Raw genomic sequence first — 18,903 nt, forward strand, 5'->3', positions numbered from 1 at the left:
CTGTGGGAGAGAAGACATGTGCGTGCGCACATAAATGTGTGTCCTACAGACCCAGAAGTGGTTTATTCCCCCAGGAAGCAAGTTATTCTCCACAGGCCAATCAGAGGACAAGGTTTGAGACAGAGTTTAATCCAATTGGTCCAACACTTCTGACCTTTAATACTCGCAACCAATCCCGGGGGAGGAGACAGTCTGCAGGGCGGTAAAATCACAACCCGAGTGTAATAATGACATAGGAATCAGGAAGGGACGAGTTTAAATACTGTGAAATGTTTTTGCTGTTATGTTGGACAGAGTATACAGTGTGAGCAGAACACGGAAAAGGAATGAAAATGGCATGTTTGACAACATAAACGAGTGCAGACTCGTGCAAAAAAACACAAATGCTTTATATTTTTCACTGATGAAATCATAAAGCAGAGTCATAAGGTTTTTAAAGCAAAGCCGCTCAGACCCAGAAGGGCAAGCGAGGATAAAAAGAAGTGACTTGGTGACATGGATGAAGTAAAAACAGCTTTGGGGAACGAGTGTTGGACTAAACAAATATTTACACAAGGCGATGCATGCATCCTCACGTGTGTTTATGGCTGGATTTACGACCACGCTCCCCTCCTCCTGTCCGACCCTTCCATTTTTGTCTCCCCTCGTCACCTCGAGGCTAAGGGTGTAATTGTTGCCAGTCGCTATTACAGAGTACCTCTTTTTCACTCGTTTCTGTCTCCGTTTTTCACTCGTTTGCATGTGCGTGCATGCGTTCATGTGTGTATATATTTGTGCCGCAGCATCAAACATGCAAATGTTCTCCAAAGATCTGTCCTCCCTGTGTGTGTGCAGAGTCCCTTGCCATTTTCTGTCTTCCGTCACCCGCACAATTCATATGTCACTGCTTGTGTCTTGTGTCTAGAGAAGCGGTGGAGTCTGATGAAAGATAAATAAAAGAGGTTTTAATGGAACGAGGTAGACGGCGCATGAGCTTTTTGCCTGAGGAATTAATTTCTTGCACAGGCTTTTATTCAAGTTTTTTCTCTTTCTCCCACACTGCTCCATGCAAGAGCAGCAGACTTTTGCTCTATCAGCATTTCTGTTCGCTGCGTCTTACATAAACTGCTAACAGCAGTAAATAATATGTTTAAAACCCGTATGTGACACGAGAGCGGTGGTGCGTAAGGAGGCTCGGCCACCGTTATTGGTTAAAGCACGTTTTCTAATCGAGATTTTGATAATCCAAAAAACCCCAAAACCTCCTAATAACTAATAAAAATAGATTCAGAACCACCAGAAACACATGTGATCATTTCACCCAAATTTCTCTTTGATGAATGGATGCACTTTATTTTAATCAGTCCAGCTCTCTGCACAGAGAGTGTAAGGGCTTTTATTTGTGCTGCATGGATCCTGTGTATTAGATCTGTTTTTCCTCTATTTATTTCTATGAGTCTATCAAGTATTTCTTGATTTATAATCATGTATCACATCAGAAGCCCTCAGAGTCAGGGAAACAATATATGTGTGCATGACACTGTGTAGAAACAGATGAACTTACACCTCACAATTTCCTCTTTCCCCACCCGTTTAATAGGCTGACTGATAAAGATTAGTTGTCCTGCTCTCACACGCTTTCACTGAGTGTTTGTGATAACACAAATCTTTTGATATTCCTCTCCTGTAGGATGTCGAGATTTTGGACATCAGTTACATCAGGGACACCAGAACGGGAAAGTATGCCAAACAGCCAAAGGTTGGTAATATTTGTTTATGCCTGTGTGGGAGAAAAGAGGGGGGAGAAGCTGTTACTTTGTCCCCTGACCACAAATGTGATGCTCAAATGTGACTGTCGCCAAACGATTCATGTGCGTTTCCTCTCTCAGCTGATGGTGCAAAGGTGACGGAGTGCTAATGAGGCTGATGACAGATGGACTATCAGACAGGAAGTGATATAACCAGCGACTGTTAGTGAGGAAGTCATTGTGTAAGAGCCTAGATCTGACCAAGGCAGAGTGTGAAATATGGGCGCGTATTAGTGGTAAACAATTCAAACACAGATGTGTGGCGAGTTCATTCTGCACGTTAAAGTGTTTATTACAAATGGTTCTTGAAATGGTAAGATAAAGTCTTATTTTTTATGTCATACCGTGGTTATAGTATGAAAAGTGCATTAGAAATATTGACTAAACCTGCTATAATCAGTGGATGATATCTCTGTTATTAAAGAGCCTTCTCATAATTCATGGTTGCACTTCCTCTCTCATGTTAGCATCTGTGAATCTAGGAAACCGTCAGCGACTGTACGACACCTTTGAGATTTACAATCTGGGGTGAGACTTCCTGATTTGGTCTCCATGTGAAGTATTTACCTGCTTCCAACCAAATCCTGCTCGAATTTGTGCCCCTTACCTACAGATTCTGTATTTTCATATGTTGATATGTGAACATTGGTAGTATGGACGCCGTCTTTGAGCATTTTGCGTGTTTCTTTAGCACTATATTCCCTATAAACAGTCTATAAAGAGTGCTCCTGGCTAATGTATTTAACTGAAATGAAAGAGAGACATGATGTCACAAGAGTGATCTATAATTGACAGAAAGCCATTGAGTGTTAGAGAGAGTTGGTGGAGGGAACACAGGGGTGGGCTAAAAAGGAGGAAAGAGTCGTTTGGTTAATTAGATCAGGGCGCTACACCGCATGCATCACATTTAATATCCTCAGGAGATGGAGACACGGACGAGTTTTATCTGTCCGCTCAGTGTTCAGATCGTTGTTGAATTTGCTAGATCGTGTCCGTGTAATGAAACATCCTGAAAAAGCATAAATATCTTTGTGTGCCAGGACGCAAAGGTGAAAGAAGTGCTGGGCCTTACTAAGGAGGTGAACGGAGAAGGGAAGCTGTTAACCGTCGTCTATGGCAATGACCTGGTCAACGTTTCTTTCCTCAACTTCCAGGCCATGCAAGAGGATGTAGCGAAGGTAACCACAATTCTTAACTAGCTTAACTGTCCAAATAATTTATAGTTTAATGTATTTCCTCCTTTTCTTTTCCTCTTTTCCATCCTCATGTCCCCCACTGCACTCCTACCTGTACAGCTGACTTTATTCCCTCAAGCCTTGAGCTGATTGCTTACTTTACTTTGACATAAAGGCGTGCGTATGTTAAGTAGCTAAAAACAGAGATTAATTCCTGTGTGTGTCTGCTACACTGTATATAGTAACTGTTTCACCAAGGTTTAACATGAGGTGAACAGTCAAACAACCGTCTTTTATCCCTTTCATGTCTGTGTGTTTCCAGATTTGGACAGATGAGCTGTTCGCTTTGTCCACAAACATACTTTCCCAGAATGTATCGCGGAACACCTTTCTTTACAAAGCGTAAGAGTTTGTGTGCGTGCCGTCCTACAATACTGCGAATTTTCGATGATTAAAAAATACTCATACTTGACTGTTCTTTGTCTTTGTCAGGTACACGAAGTTAAAGCTTCAAGTGAACCAGGAAGGGAAGATTCCAGTGAAGAAGTGAGTACCACCCTCGCCAACCACTTTTAAACTGCTCCTCACTTCTTCTTTCTTTTCCTCTTCTTTGTCTCTCTTCCACTTTCTCTCTCGGCTCTTTTATAGTGACTCTGATTTTTTTATGTTTACAATCACTTCTTAGGTTTCTGACTCTTTTTGCTTGCACGCGTCACTGTAAACATTTGATCTGAATGTGATTTTGTACTTTGTCTTTTAGTGTCATCAAGATGTTTTCTGATAAAAAGAGAGTGGAGACAGCTCTGGAGCAGTGTGGCCTCATTAATAACAAGGTAATCACTCAATAAAATCACTGATCACATGGATAGTCGACATATGGGTTTGGTGAACTGGTGTATGCATCGAGAATGGCTGAAATGAACTGAACTGCGGAGGCGTTGCATATAGTTGTGTTCTTGGTGTGTCTTTGCAGTGCAAGGAAGGCAACAAAAGTTGGCAGGCCTGTGGAAGAGTAGCAATAACAGAAAATAGTAAGATTTCAGTGGGTTGCAGGACAAGACATAACACGTGAAATGCTTGTTTGTGGATTTTGTTACAGAGAGAGGCTAGCTGCTGCCTGTACTCTTACACAACAGTTAACATGCTGCTCTTAGAGGCATGTTTGTATTCAAATAATATTGGCCTCACAGTTTTTAAACACAGCTTCTAACATTTCTAGCTTTTATCTGTAGCCACATGTTACCCTGAGTTAAAAACCACCTAGCAAGCTAACATACAAATGTAAATCCTTTGTTGTACATAAAATAACTGCATACTAAAATACAAATTGATGAAACGGTTTAATAATGCGGTGAAAGCACTGAAAATACAGGTGAACTAATAAATGAACAGGTAAACTGGCTGCTTCAGCTACTACATATAGCTAGCTAAACATAGTATAGCTAGCTAACTGACTAGCTTTGATTACTGCAACTTGCTCGTAGTGTTTTGCTAAACTTTTTAATTATTACACAAAGTGCAACTCTTTCTCTTACAGTACTTTCTTTCACACCCAATAAAAACCTCTTGAAGTTCATTTTAGCAACAATGGAAATAAACCAATTTACACAGCAAACTAAAGATTGCCATGAATCTTGTTTTCTCGACAGTGTGCCTGCGGTTAAAATGTTAATCATGGTAACATGCTTTCTACTAAGACTCTTTCTAAAACAACTTTCTGCTAATCTTTGCTTGTATCTGCTGTGTACAGTACCTCAGCCCTGTGGGTTTGAGGTAAAATTAGTTTTTTATTTATTTATTTTTAAAAAATTTTTTTTGATGAGTCAGTGCAATCTTTCCTAAAATCAGTTTGAAGTCACAAGACTTTTTTTTTTCTTGAAGCGATACCAGATTGTGCAAAATGTGCTGTCAGCATTTCTCTGTAGATTGCTGTACTCTGGAGCCTCCTGCTGGGTACTCAGAGCAATGCAGCTTATAAAAGCCTGTTAATATTCTCTCTAGACAACAGCACATAGCAGTGTAATGTAATGCTGTCTGTTGTTTATTAACTTATCAATGTGTGTGCTTGAGGCAGAGCCTGTTTATAAAATCAAATCTGTCTTTTTGCTTCAGTCAGAGGGAATAAAGCCAGATGATATCACCTGGGATGCCTTCCAGAAGCTTCTGGACAACTTATGTCTTCGACCTGAGATCCAGAGCATCTTTGAGGAAAGGTGCGCTTTAAGGATGCTCTAGCTATAGTCTTAGGATTTCTAGTAAAACTCTTGCGTACATGTTATACACTCGGACTCTTATTTTGTCTCTGCTCCAGTGGCTCCAAGAGGAAGCCGTTCATCTCTTTGGACCAGCTAATGGACTTCATCAACCGCAGGCAGAGAGACTCCAGACTAAACGAGGTGCTCTACCCCCCACTGAAAAGAGACCAAGTCCGACAGATCATGGAGAAATACGAGACCAACACCAGTCAGCTGGAGAGAGGTCTGTAACTCTCTGTGTGGCATCAGGCTTTTATTCAGAGCTGAATCAGTGGATATGATTGGTTGTTTTTAAAACTGACCTATTACAATTTCATGTCTTTCTCCTCAAACACGCATGTTATTTAAAGTGCTGTATGCACTATAGTTCTTGATGACCCTGATGAAGCGATAGCAGGCCAAAAAACGTTGGTAAAGTACTAAGGCTGTTCTTTATCTGTGTTATTATATTAATAAACCTGTGAACAAATTAGCAGCACAGCCATAACTATGTTAGTCCGCGATCTGCGAGATGATTGGCTGTCCTGCTGCAGCGATCACATCTGGCTGCCCTCTGCGCCTGTTGATGCCTCTCCTAAGAACAGCAGTCTTTGATCTGTTGGGATGTTTCCGGCTGTTTTGAAACGCTGTCATCGCGTTCTTTCTTGCAGACCAAATCAGTTTGCAGGCATTCAGTCGGTATCTGGGGGGAGAGGAAAACACCATCGTACCTCCAGAGAGGCTGGACATCATCGACGACATGAACCAACCGCTCTCTCACTACTTTATCAACTCGTCACACAACACGTACCTCACAGGTGTGACATGTAAACGGCATGCATGCAAGCGTGATGGTTCATTTGCTGGGCGCTTTTTGGTTCTGAACCCATAGCTCTTCTCGTATCTTAGTGGGCCAGCTGACCGGGAATTCTTCGGTGGAGATGTATAGGCAGGTGCTGCTCACCGGTTGTCGCTGTATTGAGCTGGACTGCTGGAAGGGCCGACCACAAGATGAAGAACCCTACATCACCCACGGGTTCACCATGACCACTGAGATCCCCTTTAAGGTGGGAGCTGCTGCAGAAATGTCACAGGCACAATTCTGCTCTCTTTGACGTTTTTTTTCCTCTTCATCAGCTTGATCAGTTGCAGTTTTGTGTCATTTTTTACTCTTGTAAAAAATTTTATGTGGAGTAATTTTCAACAAACAAAACCTGTGCTGAGGGATTGTGTCCAGTTTTGAGTTTTTATCATTCTTGTCTTGACTGCAGGAAGTGATTGAAGCCATAGCAGAGAGTGCTTTCAAGACCTCGCCATACCCCGTCATCCTGTCCTTTGAAAACCACGTGGATTCGTAAGTTGCACGTCTGTGTGTTTTGTCAGGAGTATTCAGATGATTTGGTCTTCTGCAGACTCTTTGCATTAGGGATAAGCACAGCACGCTTGAGTTCAGGTTATTTAATACCAGACCAGATGCAAATCCAATCCTTTGAAGGAAATGCTCGCTCTGTAACATGTGCAGTGTTCAGAGTGCAAAAAATTCCTAAACCAATGAAGGGTTTATTGGGTTAATGATTTTTAGGACACTAAACCAACCAACCAACCATTTCCTCTGTCCTTTCAGAGCAAAGCAGCAGGCTAAGATGGCAGAGTACTGCAGGACAATCTTTGGAGATGCGCTGCTCATCGAGCCATTGGAGAAATATCCAGTAAGTCATCTCTGATGTGGATGCTGAACTTTTCCCTCAATTTGCTGCTGCCACACTTGTAAAAGTACCGAATTTCCCAGAGGAACCCACCCGAGGGATTAATAAAGTTTTATCTTATCTTAAAAGTGTAAAAGTCCAAATGACTCCAGATGTCTGAACAGATCGGGTCACTGCTGGGCTGAAAAACTTGAAGCTTTTTTCCCCCCGTTCACCCAGATAGAACCCAAAGTTTCTAAACCCTGCACTCAGTGAACAGTGTATTAGCAAAGACAGATAACAGGCTTCTAGCTGTTTCATGTGTACTCAGCCTTTTTAATGGGGTTTATAATGAAAGGTAACATCCCACGAGCCTGAACATAGCTCTAGTGCATGACTTGAAGACCTCCATTTATACCAGGTAGCCAATGATCAGCCTAGATTTGAATCTTTAGCCATGTACTTGTTTTATAATCAGCTCAGCGAGGGGGTTCAGATAAAAGCAAATCAGCAAAAAGGATAGAGCATCATCTTGGTATATACTGCACTTGATGGTGCTATAGGCTAGAAGTTGGCTTTTGATGTTTTTCCACGGCTACAATGAGTTTTTAAATGATAATTAGCAGCACCCTCATGTAGTTCCACATTCAGTGGTGTGAATGCGTGGGGGGTTTAGGTCATGTGTTTGTTTTTTCAGTCTAGTTTTAGATGATCACTCTTTCTCTCTCTTTCTGAGTCTCTCTGTTTCTCTAAAAATATACAATTTGTCCCTTTTTATTTATATAACAACTTTGAAGTTTTGTTTTTTTTTAGTTTTAATGATTACATTTGCTGTTCCTCAAGGCAAATTATTAAGACACTAATATCTTTTTACTCGTCTGTCACGGTGTTACTCAACTTACAAACCATCAAATACGATTGCACTCCTTATGCCGATCAGCTTGTGACCTGACCCGTCTTGGCTTTTGGTTTCACAACGCACAAACAAACGAACAAGAAGTATCAGCTGGTTCAGTCCCAACCGATGGCCTATAAAAAAATGTAATTACCAAGGTAGAAACATCTCATCATGGGTAAAGCCAATGAGCTCTCTCACAACCTTATTGTTGCAAAACATACTAATGGCACTGGTTACAGAACAATTTCTAAACTATTGAAGGTTCAAGCAAACACTGTTGAGGCCATAATCCAGAAGTGGAAATGACATCATTTCACCATAAACCAGCAACGACCAGGTGGTCCCCACAAGATCTACAGAAAGACCTGCAGTCAGCAGGCACCATTGTTTCAAAGAAAACCATAAATCATGCAGTCAACCGCCATGCCCTGTATGCACGCTCATCATACAAGGCTGAAGAAGCATGTTTAAAGTTTGCTGAACAACATTTAGACAAGCCTGTGAAATACTGGGAGTCTATAGTCTTGTCAGATGAGACCAAAATTGAACCATTTGGATGCAATAAGTCACACCATGTCTGAAGGTCAAAGGGACTGCATTTCACCCCGAAAACACCACACCAAGAGTGAAGTTTGGAGATGTGAACATCACGGTGTGGTGTGGCTGTTCTAGCAAGCAGCACTGGCAAGCTTCAGATAAAAGGAAGCTAACAAGGAAGGATGGGTGAATGGAAAATGTACCAAGACATTCTTGATTAAGAATCTGCTGCCATCTGCTAGGATGATGATGATGATGAAATGAGGATTGATGTTGCAGCAAGACAATGATCCCAAACACACAACCAAAGAAACTTAATTTGTTTTAGAGAAAGGAAATAAAGCTGCTAGAACGGCCCGGCCAATCACCTGACCCGGATCCAATTTAAAAAATCAGGATTTGAAGAGTGTTTGTGTGGATGAATGGGCCAAAATCACACCTTAGCAAAGCATGCGACTAGTTTCTCCATACAGGAGGCTTTTGCTCAGTATTAAATACATTTCAGTAAGCGCGTTCAACACTTGCATCACTTGCTGACATCTGGTGAGAATTTCACGTCAATAGCACCTTTAGAGATATATTTACTTAGAAAATTGGAGGAGTTTCAACACTTATTTTAGCCTATGCATTTCTAGTTTCAAGAGTCATAGAGGCCAGTTTAACATTACCAAACTGTTGAAAACTGTGACCTTGTTTGCTTTGCTTCTTTTAGCGCAGACTCATTATTCATCTCAGATAAAGGCACATGTGCTTCTTTTTATTGCTCAGCTCATTCAGTCAAGTAAAGATAAGAAAAGATGCTTTATTTATCCCCAAAGCTAGAAAATTACCGTGTTACATCACCTATAACGTTAACCGTAGAACAGCTCGAAGTAAAGTAGAATAGCTTGCAAGAAAAGCAAAAACCAAAACGATATAATATGATAAAGAAAAAGGGCAAAACTTGCAGAAAAGAAGGAGCACAAAAATCGTATTTTCTAGTCAAATATGTGTAGCTCTAAAATACCTCTTCTCATTATATTTAAATATCAAGAAGCTCGTCAATGCGACTACATTATTCTCCTCCCTCTGACAGCATGGTGTTATCCTTGTGATTTTAGCTGAGCGAAGGTCAGCTGCTGCCTTCGCCGCAGGAATTGATGGGGAAGATTCTTATCAAAAACAAGAAGAAACATCACCATCACCGACCCTCTGAGAGTGGCAGCATAAGGCGCAAAGAGCCAGGGGAGCAGTCTTCGCCTCACAACGGTAAAGTGCAGGCAATCACCCGTTCTCCCCTGCTGGGATAATAACATCAACTTAGCCTTTGTAATGTGGTAAATGATTGTAACTGAAAACGAAGTTGATGTAGACGATCAAAAGAATTCCTGTTAAGCTGATAGTTTGCTGTTGCGTGTGTAGACTGCCCTCTGACAGAAGAGGGAAGCCAACTCCTGTCCAATGGAGAGGAAAAGCTGGCTGAAAGGATGGTGAAAGACTCCGAGCCTCGGAAGTCCATTGGTGGGTTGAAGAAACAAAGGATCCCAGCACATTGTAGAAGTTGTCTTATGTAAAGTTACTTTTTCTAATCACACCCTACCAGGAGGTGAAGGAGAGAGCGAGGAGGAGGAGGAGGACGAGTCGGTGGCAGAGCTGAAAAAGCCAAACTCCGACGAGGTAGGTGCCAGCAAGAGGACTGATGGATTGTTTGACTGGCTGGTATTAGGCTGCTTTATGGATTAGTGGTATCTGCCTCCCGCAGGGTACCGCCAGCAGCGAGGCGAACGCCACGGAGGAGATGTCAAATCTCGTCAACTACATTGAACCCGTCAAATTTAAGACCTTTGAATGGGCAGCTAGTAAGTGTGTGTGTGAGTGCTTAACGGAAAAGGAAGGATGCATTCACTTTATCAGGCAAAAACTGCGAGTGAGAGGAGCAACCGTGTTTATGGTGTAGCTCATTAGCCAAACAGACTCACTCGCAGGTAGCATCATCTTGTCACAGGTTATTCTGACTTGTTTTTTTCCCCCTTTGCTTCTCATTTCTTTCAACAGAGAGGAAGAGGTTCTTTGAGATGTCATCGTTTGTTGAAACCAAAGGCATGGATGCCCTGAAGAGCTTCCCTATAGAGTTTGTTGAGTATCCTTGCAAGCTTAAGTTTAAAAGTGGTAAAAAGAAGTATTTGGGCAAGGTTTAAAAAGTACAATTTATGGTTTCATGAGAATTTACTTGCTGAATTATTATTTACTGGGTGTACTGACTTTCTCAAATCTTAGGAATAAAGATTAAACGCACAAAAACTGCTGGTAGGCATACTTTCCTGTCTGTGTAGTTAGGCGGGCTAGCTTTTCTCCCTCATTTCTAATGTTCGTGCTTCAAGTTAACCGCCCATCAGACTGTAGCCTCAGTTTTAGCGGACATTGAAAGTAGTATCAGTTTTCTCATCTGACTGTAGAAAATCAACCAAACAACTGTGTTTCTCTAAATATCAGCTGCGCTGTCAGTCCTTCTCAACAGTTTTTGACATTATTGATGGAGGAAAATGTCTCATCTGGTTTTGATCTCGACCTTAGACCAAACACCAGTGACTCTTTTTTTCTGGTGCAGTTTACAGTGTGTAATAAATAAATAGTTTCTGCACATGTGCAACACTCTACCTCTGTATACAGTGTTAATCCTTAGCAGGACTCCTCCAGGTACAATAAGAACCAGCTGAGCCGAATCTATCCTAAAGGAACAAGAGTAGACAGCTCCAACTACATGCCTCAGCTTTTCTGGAACGTCGGATGCCAGATGGTGGCGCTAAACTTCCAGACACTTGGTAAGTTGTGCTACTTTTAGTCTTGGACATAAAGAAACTGGATGTGTTTAAAAGTTAAGCCTAAACTGTAAGACAGCAAACCCTTTGCATTCACATCATGGAACAAATTGGGACTAACTTGGAACACCAAAAAGACTCAAGTATTCAAACCCTAACCCAAAAAATAGTGATGATGTCCTATAACTTCAAACTACCCTCATTCTACATGGAGCTACTTTTATACAGGGTGGGCCATTTATATGGATACACCGTAATAAAATGGGAATGGTTGGTGATATTAAAGTCCTGTTTGTGGCGCATTAGTATATGTGAGGGGGCAAACTCCTCAAGATGGTTGATGACCATGGTGGCCATTTAGAAGTCGGCCATCTTGGATACAACTTTTGTTTTTTTTTCAATAGGAAGAGGGCCATGTGACACATCAAACTTATTGGTAATGTCACAAGAAAAACAATGGTGTGCTTGGTTTCAACGTAACTTTATTCTTTCATGAGTTATTTACAAGTTTCTGACCACTTATAAAATGTGTTCAATGTGCTGCCCATTGTGTTGGATTGTCAATGCAACCCTCTTCTCCCACTCTTCACACACTGATAGCAACACTGCAGGAGAAATGCCAGCACAGGCATCCAGTATCCGTAGTTTCAGGTGCTGCACATCTCGTATCTTCACACCATAGACAATTGCCTTCAGATGACCCCAAAGATAAAAGTCTAAGGGGGTCAGATCGGGAGACCTTGGGGGCCATTCAACTGGCCCACGACGACCAATCCACTTTCCAGGAAACTGTTCATCTAGGAATGGTCGGACCTGGCACCCATAATGTGGTGGTGCACCATCATTGTGGAAAACTCGGGGAACGTGCCAGCTTCAGTGCATGAAGAGGGAAACGCATCATCATGTAGCAATTTCAAATATCCAGTGGCCTTGAGGTTTCCATTGATGAAGAATGGACCCACTATCGTTGTACCCAATATACCACACCAAACCATCACTTTTGTTGGTCCAACAGTCTTGGAGGGATCCATCCAATGTGGGTTAGTGTCAGACCAATAGCGGTGGTTTTGTTTGTTAACTTCACCATTCACATAAAAGTTTGCCTCATCACTGAAAAAAATCTTCTGCGTGAACTGAGGGTCCTGTTCCAATTTTGTTTTGCCCATTCTGCAAATTCTGTGCACCGATCTGGGTCATCCTCGTTGAGATGCTGCAGTAGCTGGAGTTTGTAAGGGTGCCATTTGTGAGTAGCTAATATCTGCCGAAGGGATGTTCGACTAATGCCGCTCTCCAGTGACATGCGGCGAGTGCTACGCTGTGGGCTCTTGCTGAATGAAGCTAGGACAGCCACTGATGTTTCTTCATTAGTGACAGTTTTCTTGCGTCCACATTTTGGCAAATCCAACACTGAACCAGTTTCACGAAACTTGGCAAGCAGTTTGCTGACTGTAGCATGGGAGATGGGTGGTCTCGTAGGGTGTCTTGCATTGAAATCTGCTGCAATGACCCGGTTACTGCGTTCACCAGATATCGACACAATTTCGATCCGCTCCTCACGTGTTAACCTCTTCGACATGTCAATGGCTGTGAACAAAGAGAAACTTGTAAATAACTCATGAAAGAATAAAGTTACATTGAAACCAAGCACACCATTGTTTTTCTTGTGACATTACCAATAAGTTTGATGTGTCACATGGTCCTCTTCCTATTGAAAAAACAAAAGTTCTATCCAAGATGGCCGACTTCTAAATGGCCACCATGGTCACCACCCATCTTGAGGAGTTTGCCCCCTCACATATACTAATGTGCCACAAACAGGACTTTAATATCACCAACCATTCCCATTTTATTACGGTGTATCCATGTAAATGGTCCACCCTTTTACATGCTTTACATGCAATGGGACTCAGAGTGGACAACAAATCTTCATGCCACACAAACATTGTCCCCCAGCACAGGCTGAAGCCACTCCATCGTAGTGTTTGCTTGGATTGAACTGGCACCTGAGTATGGGCAACCCATTTTTTACTGGCCTTAATGGTGACAAATTCAACCGGCCTAAAATTAAGCTTTGAGTGAAAAGATGCTAAATAAACCCTGCAAACACCTGGTGGCACCATCTAAACGCTCTAACAATTATTAATAGCTATGAATAATATGCATTTATCATTACTGTGGTTTATGTATTTGTAAAGTTGTTTTAATTTGGTTGTCTTTCAAAGTCTTTAGTCAATTAAAGGTTGGAATTCTGATGCTGGTTGATACCAATATCTGCTCTGTTTTGTTCTTCCTTACTCTTAGACCTTCCTATGCAGCTGAACATGGGTGTGTTTGAGTATAATGGCCTGAGCGGTTACCTGTTGAAGCCAGAGTTCATGAGAAGGACAGACAAACACTTTGACCCTTTCACAGAAAACATAGTAGACGGCATAGTCGCTAACACGGTCAAAATTAAAGTAAGACATATCTGAGTTCAGTATTTGCAATTTCGTTGCTCCCGTGAGTGAAAAAATGACAAATTTGTAACCCAACATCTACCAGGTGATCTCAGGCCAGTTCCTGACAGATAAGAAGGTTGGTGTGTATGTGGAAGTGGACATTTTTGGACTTCCAGCTGACACAAAAAGGAAGTACAGAACCAAAACATCTAATGGGAACTCGCTGGACCCTGTGTGGGATGATGAAATGTTTGTCTTTAACAAGGTAACAGACGAACAGAGCAGGGTTCGCATATCTTTTAAACCTTTATCTCTTGCTCTCTAAACTTCTCTCGTGGTGTCAACACTCTCCAGGTGGTCCTCCCTACACTGGCCTCTCTGAGAATAGCTGTGTTTGAGGAAAACGGCAAGTTCATTGGACACCGGATTCTCCCTGTTTCGGCTATTAGGCCGGGTAAGGAAATAAACACTCTTGGCATCAAACAGTCACTATCAGAGGCCATCACTGATACTTTATTTGCACTCAGTGGGAACATCGTACATGGTCTTTTACCATCTGTACTAACGTCAGTTATTTATTTCTTCCTCCTTCTAGGCTACCATTACATCAACCTGAAGAATGAGCTAAACCAGCCGCTTATGCTGCCGTCACTTCTGGTTTATACTGAAGCTCAGGACTACATCCCTAATGAACACCAGGGTAATGACACCATGCAAGCATCACTCTGGATTAATATGTCACACAAACAGGCTAAAAATAAACTACATCCACAAACCTTTGAGGCATTTCTCTTTTCTTCTTGCATTCAGCAACGTTTGCCAAATATATCCTCGACCTAGCTTATAGATAACACTTTTAAAGAAGCAACTTTTAAACAATAATTAGTAGCAGATTTAGCTGTGTGGTCACCTGACCACCCTGAAGATGACACTAGCCAGCACATGTTTGTGTATAGTTTTGTCTCTAGCCCACTTGCATATGAAGGTGTTTTATTATTTGGTCAAGCCATGCTTCAGTGTTTGGATCTGGATTTTTTAATTATTATTTTTTAATTACTTTCATTTTCTTTATATGTATTGTATCTGTTGAGCAATAACTTTTTGTGGAAATACTTACTTATCTAAGTCTCATACCTTTTTAGCTAAAAAAACAGAAGTAGAAATTGAAATTGTTACCTTTAGCTAACTTTTAGCTAACATGTTTGTCTTCTCTGTTTGTTGGCTAGTTGTTATGATATGATATACATGGCAACATGTGGCTTTAAAGGAACAATTTTAATAGTTTAAGGTTAGTTTTGAAATTCACTTATTTACTGTTTTCCTGAAATTAAACTGTTTACTCTACAGACATGAGCGGTATCAAAGTTAGCAACCAGCTAGCCTAGCTTAGCATGGCAAAATGGAGGGCAAAGGGTAGCATGACTCCCACAAACAGATTTAAAAAATGAATCTACCCTAAAAATGAAAACTATTCTCATATTATTATTATTTTGTCAGCCATGTTTACAGCACTATAAGTTACACTAACCTGTATATTGTTTCATGGATATCTGTGTGTGTCTTCAGAGTATGCAGAAGCTCTCACCAACCCTATTAAGCATATCAGTGAGAAGCACAAGAGAGAGACACAGCTAGCTAGTCTCTTAGAAGACAACAGTGAGGTGAGACAGGTATGTTGATCACATTAGTTCCCCCACACTCTACTTTTGCTTTCGCCTGTACACTTTTATTGTAGGTTTTAATTCATTACATGCCATTTTCACCCAGCCTCTCACCAACCAGCCCAAAGAAGGAGAGAACAAGAGAGAACTCAGTCCAGGATTTGGAATCCCCTCCCCTTCCCCAACACCCCATCCCCCCCCAAAGGAAGATCCCCCTGATGTCATCAAGTTACCTGCACCAGGTAGCCACAAACCTTGTCTAAATGATTAAGTGTATAGATTCTACAGGCCTGCACATGTGTTTGCTTGTTATAGTTGCATCTATAGCGTAATAGAAATTGTGATATCTTGAAACTGTATTGCTGTGTATTAGCACTGTGCAGTCTTGGTCCAAGACTCTATTATATGTTGAAATTACCTAACGAAATATGTTCACATATGTGTCTTTGATAAAGCTGTGAAATGACCTACTTTCACTGTGTGTGTAATTCATCCACGTCCGCTATGTCAGTTTTTCACAAGTTAAAGCGTCAGGCTTTTCAAAATAAGACTTTTACAGTCCTTTTTTTCTAGCAGTGGCATCAAGTTCTGTTTATTTGCATCTGAGTCATTTGTCCATCATCCATTTCATGCGCCCTGTGTGTGTGTCTCCTCTTGTGTTTATTTCTCTTTGTGCGTAGTACAATCTCAGAAGGAGGACCTCATAGGTACTGTCCTAACAGGTAAGGTCATCCCAGCTTATTCATTTCACTCATTTCACAGAAATCTCACACACAGCTAAGTGTGCAAAAATTATTTTGTGGTCAGGCTGGCCAAGATGGAAATGACAAGTTTACAGCAATATTTACGCTGGTTTGTGTGTTTGTCAGATGTCAAGGTTCAGTCTGTAGAGGAGCTGCAGCAGAATAAACATTATGAAAAGCTCCTTAAAAAACAAAGAAAAGAACTCAAAGAGCTACGCAAGAAACATCTGAAGAAGGTACGCACAGACGGATTTAATTATCGAAACTAGTAATTGAAGTATCAGTTTGTTGCTTGTTGCCTTTGTGCTGCAAAAATAAATTGGTTTTTGTGGTTTGTGTAGGTGTCTAATCTAAGTAAGGACCAGAAAACCCAGCTTCAGTCTGACACCCAAAGGAAACGCAGCCAGATTGAGAAACAACTCAAACGCAGTTTCAAGAAAAGGTAAGGATGGACATGGGGGGTAACTGGGCAATTTTTCCCCTGATGTTGGGGGGAAAAATCCTAAAATATGAAAAAAGGAACCAGTGATGGAAAATAGTTTTTCAAAAGAATGCTAATGAAATGTGTTAAGGAGATACTGAAATTGCTTACCTGAAATTGTACCTCAGTGAGTCCCAGGAACTGGTGCAGAGCGAGTTGGCTGCCTTGGATGATCTGGAGAAGCAGAAGAATCAGCTGAAAGAGATTCACATGCAGCAACTCCTAAAACTACGTGAAGAGCTTTTTGCAATCGAAAGAGAGAAGCAAAAAACACACCTGCAAGAGGTAATGTCTCTCTCATAAACGCACACACACAGCTCTTGCATGTACAGTGCTGTGAACTACTAGTACTTCCATAAGATTTAAAAGGGTAATTGTAATTGGTAAGCACATGCCAGGCTGCTAATCAAGCGCACTTGATTATTTATCATCAGGTACTGTGAAAACCTTCAGAAAAGCGAATGTTTTGTCAGTTTTCTGTGCTGGAGCATTCTCGTGTGTGTTAACACAATGCCACGATCTTCAAACCGTGGAATGCTCAGAGAAACTGCCAAAACTTCATCTCAGGCTCTGCAGACCTCAGTTAGCGTGTTAAATGTTAAAGTTTATGACTCACACCCAGCATGGTGGTGGAGGTGGGATGATTTGGGTTTGCTTTGCAGCAATAGGACCTGGGTACCTTGCAGTCACTGAGCTAACCATGAACTCCTTTGTACACCAAAGTATTCTAGAGACAAAAGTGAGGACATCTGTCCAAAAGCTAAAGCTTGGCTGAAACTGGGTCACGAAACGGGTCATTGAGCTCAAGCACAGCAGACAACCTACAACAGAGTGCCTGAGTAGTTGTGTCACAATGCTCCAATCAAAGTCCAGACCTCAACCTGGTTGAAATGCTGTGGTGTTACCTTAATAGAGCTGTGCATAAACAAATGTCAGTGATTTGAAGCAATGTTGTAAAAAGTGCAGTGATTTGCTAACAGGTCGTCTTTTCTGGGCTGTGTTTCTAGGCCCACCAGAAGTTGAAGGAGATTGCCAGTGAATGCCAAGCAGCTCAGGTGAAAAAGGTCAAGGAACTATGCGAGAAGTAAGTCAGTCCATTTCTACCACTGGGGGGGATGTTGCGTGTGTCAATCATGCAGGCATAGTGTGAATGTTCACTGCTAGACGGACGAAGATGTATGTCTTTTTAAATGTTTTAAAATCCCACCAACGTTCCTGAAATCAGTACATTAAAGGACTATTAAATGGATATTAAATGCTGGATGCCACAGCAGCTAAATGTGACTTATGGGTCATATGTGTCTACCGAACTGAAAACACCACATCTGAGCACCAATATTGTAAAAACCTCTGCACCAATTTTTTATAATACACTTGTTTGAGTCAACAAAGTGTAAAATGCAGCAGCCAGACGTCTTACTGAAACCAAAAAAAGAGAACACTCCTTTTTTAGATTTATTTCTAGTTTTTGTTTTGTTTTTATTATGTTATTATAATTTAACATGAATGATCAAATGGAAAAAGCTGAGTCAGAAGGAATTTGTATCAGATGTTTGGGGGATGACAATCTCCTTTTAGCTACTATGGTATATTTCATTTTTGCTTTATCTGCAAGATTGATTTGATAGTCCTTGTTTGGACCTACTATCTGTGTGTCACTGTGTCTGCAGGGAGAAGAAAGAACTCCAGAAGATCCTGGACAGGAAACGACTAAACAGCATCAGTGAAGCCAAGAACCGTGAAAAAGACAAAGCTGAATCGTAATAATTTTTTTTAAGCATTAGTAAAGAAAAAGTCAGCCTTATCTTAAAGAATTGAATTCCTCACTCTTCTTTTCATCCTTATATTTTTCTCTTTAGGGAACTGAATGAGATCAACAGGAAACACATTCAAGATTCTGTCTCTCTAATCCGTGGGGTAAGTACTCGCCCTAGCGCACACACACTTCATCTTTTATCACCAGCAGTCCATTTTTCTTGTTTATAGCTCATATTTCTATTATTGATATCAACTTCAAAGCACTTCCTCTGTCTTTGTTTTTTTTTGTTTTTTTATTCCTTTCTGTATCCCAGCTGGAGGAAGCGCAGACCAGGAGAGACGACAAGCTGCTGCAGAGGCATCGGGACGTCCTACAACACATAGACGAGGAGCTTCCACAGGTGAGCAAAAGAAGCGAGACTAAAAAAGTTGGATCTGCAAAAAATCTCCAACTTGTCCAAAGTTAGAAATACATGTAGCAACAATGCTGGCATCTCTATAAATAGAAATAAAAAAATGACAAAGATAAGCCCAGGGGTTTATTTTTAAACTCTCACTTTAGGATCACAAAAATGAAACCAGTGCGGAAGTTCTTTAAACCTGCATTGTTTCTAGTGACCAGTAGGGGACGGCACCACTGGTTGCAAATAGGAGATCGGCTGTTTACTGATGGTTACAGCTATCTTTTATATACAGTCAGTTTCTTTA

General features: G+C 41.2%; 1 protein-coding gene across 5 annotated transcripts in view; it reads left to right on the top strand.

Moving 5' to 3' along the window:
* The window catches only part of plcb3 (phospholipase C, beta 3 (phosphatidylinositol-specific)), a 59,678-nt gene that overhangs the window by 34,080 nt on the left and 6,695 nt on the right, over window positions 1-18,903 (top strand). For 3 of the 5 annotated variants that reach the window (XM_086284327.1, XM_086284342.1, XM_086284350.1), the window contains exons 3-33: window positions 1,670-1,738; window positions 2,828-2,965; window positions 3,285-3,364; window positions 3,455-3,508; window positions 3,723-3,795; window positions 5,075-5,175; window positions 5,274-5,440; window positions 5,868-6,014; window positions 6,106-6,263; window positions 6,468-6,550; window positions 6,821-6,905; window positions 9,417-9,564; window positions 9,718-9,816; window positions 9,899-9,972; window positions 10,058-10,154; window positions 10,351-10,435; window positions 10,993-11,117; window positions 13,416-13,570; window positions 13,656-13,817; window positions 13,907-14,006; window positions 14,148-14,252; window positions 15,119-15,222; window positions 15,320-15,455; window positions 15,894-15,935; window positions 16,083-16,192; window positions 16,298-16,398; window positions 16,566-16,722; window positions 17,445-17,521; window positions 18,108-18,197; window positions 18,297-18,354; window positions 18,510-18,596. In XM_086284327.1, coding sequence (XP_086140453.1) covers window positions 1,670-1,738; window positions 2,828-2,965; window positions 3,285-3,364; window positions 3,455-3,508; window positions 3,723-3,795; window positions 5,075-5,175; window positions 5,274-5,440; window positions 5,868-6,014; window positions 6,106-6,263; window positions 6,468-6,550; window positions 6,821-6,905; window positions 9,417-9,564; window positions 9,718-9,816; window positions 9,899-9,972; window positions 10,058-10,154; window positions 10,351-10,435; window positions 10,993-11,117; window positions 13,416-13,570; window positions 13,656-13,817; window positions 13,907-14,006; window positions 14,148-14,252; window positions 15,119-15,222; window positions 15,320-15,455; window positions 15,894-15,935; window positions 16,083-16,192; window positions 16,298-16,398; window positions 16,566-16,722; window positions 17,445-17,521; window positions 18,108-18,197; window positions 18,297-18,354; window positions 18,510-18,596 — 3,267 coding nt within the window. Of the gene's footprint in view, window positions 1-1,669; window positions 1,739-1,866; window positions 1,970-2,827; window positions 2,966-3,284; window positions 3,365-3,454; window positions 3,509-3,722; window positions 3,796-5,074; window positions 5,176-5,273; window positions 5,441-5,867; window positions 6,015-6,105; window positions 6,264-6,467; window positions 6,551-6,820; window positions 6,906-9,416; window positions 9,565-9,717; window positions 9,817-9,898; window positions 9,973-10,057; window positions 10,155-10,350; window positions 10,436-10,992; window positions 11,118-13,415; window positions 13,571-13,655; window positions 13,818-13,906; window positions 14,007-14,147; window positions 14,253-15,118; window positions 15,223-15,319; window positions 15,456-15,893; window positions 15,936-16,082; window positions 16,193-16,297; window positions 16,399-16,565; window positions 16,723-17,444; window positions 17,522-18,107; window positions 18,198-18,296; window positions 18,355-18,509; window positions 18,597-18,903 lie in introns of those variants that run through there. The other 2 variants (XM_086284334.1, XM_086284358.1) reach the window with 2 other exon arrangements.

Source organism: Aulonocara sp. 'chitande type north' Nkhata Bay, linkage group LG3 (assembly GCF_057382095.1).
Source record: "Aulonocara sp. 'chitande type north' Nkhata Bay isolate Kocher_YH1m ecotype deep benthic linkage group LG3, A_spYH_male_GT1.1, whole genome shotgun sequence".
NCBI lineage: Eukaryota > Metazoa > Chordata > Actinopteri > Cichliformes > Cichlidae > Aulonocara > Aulonocara sp. 'chitande type north' Nkhata Bay.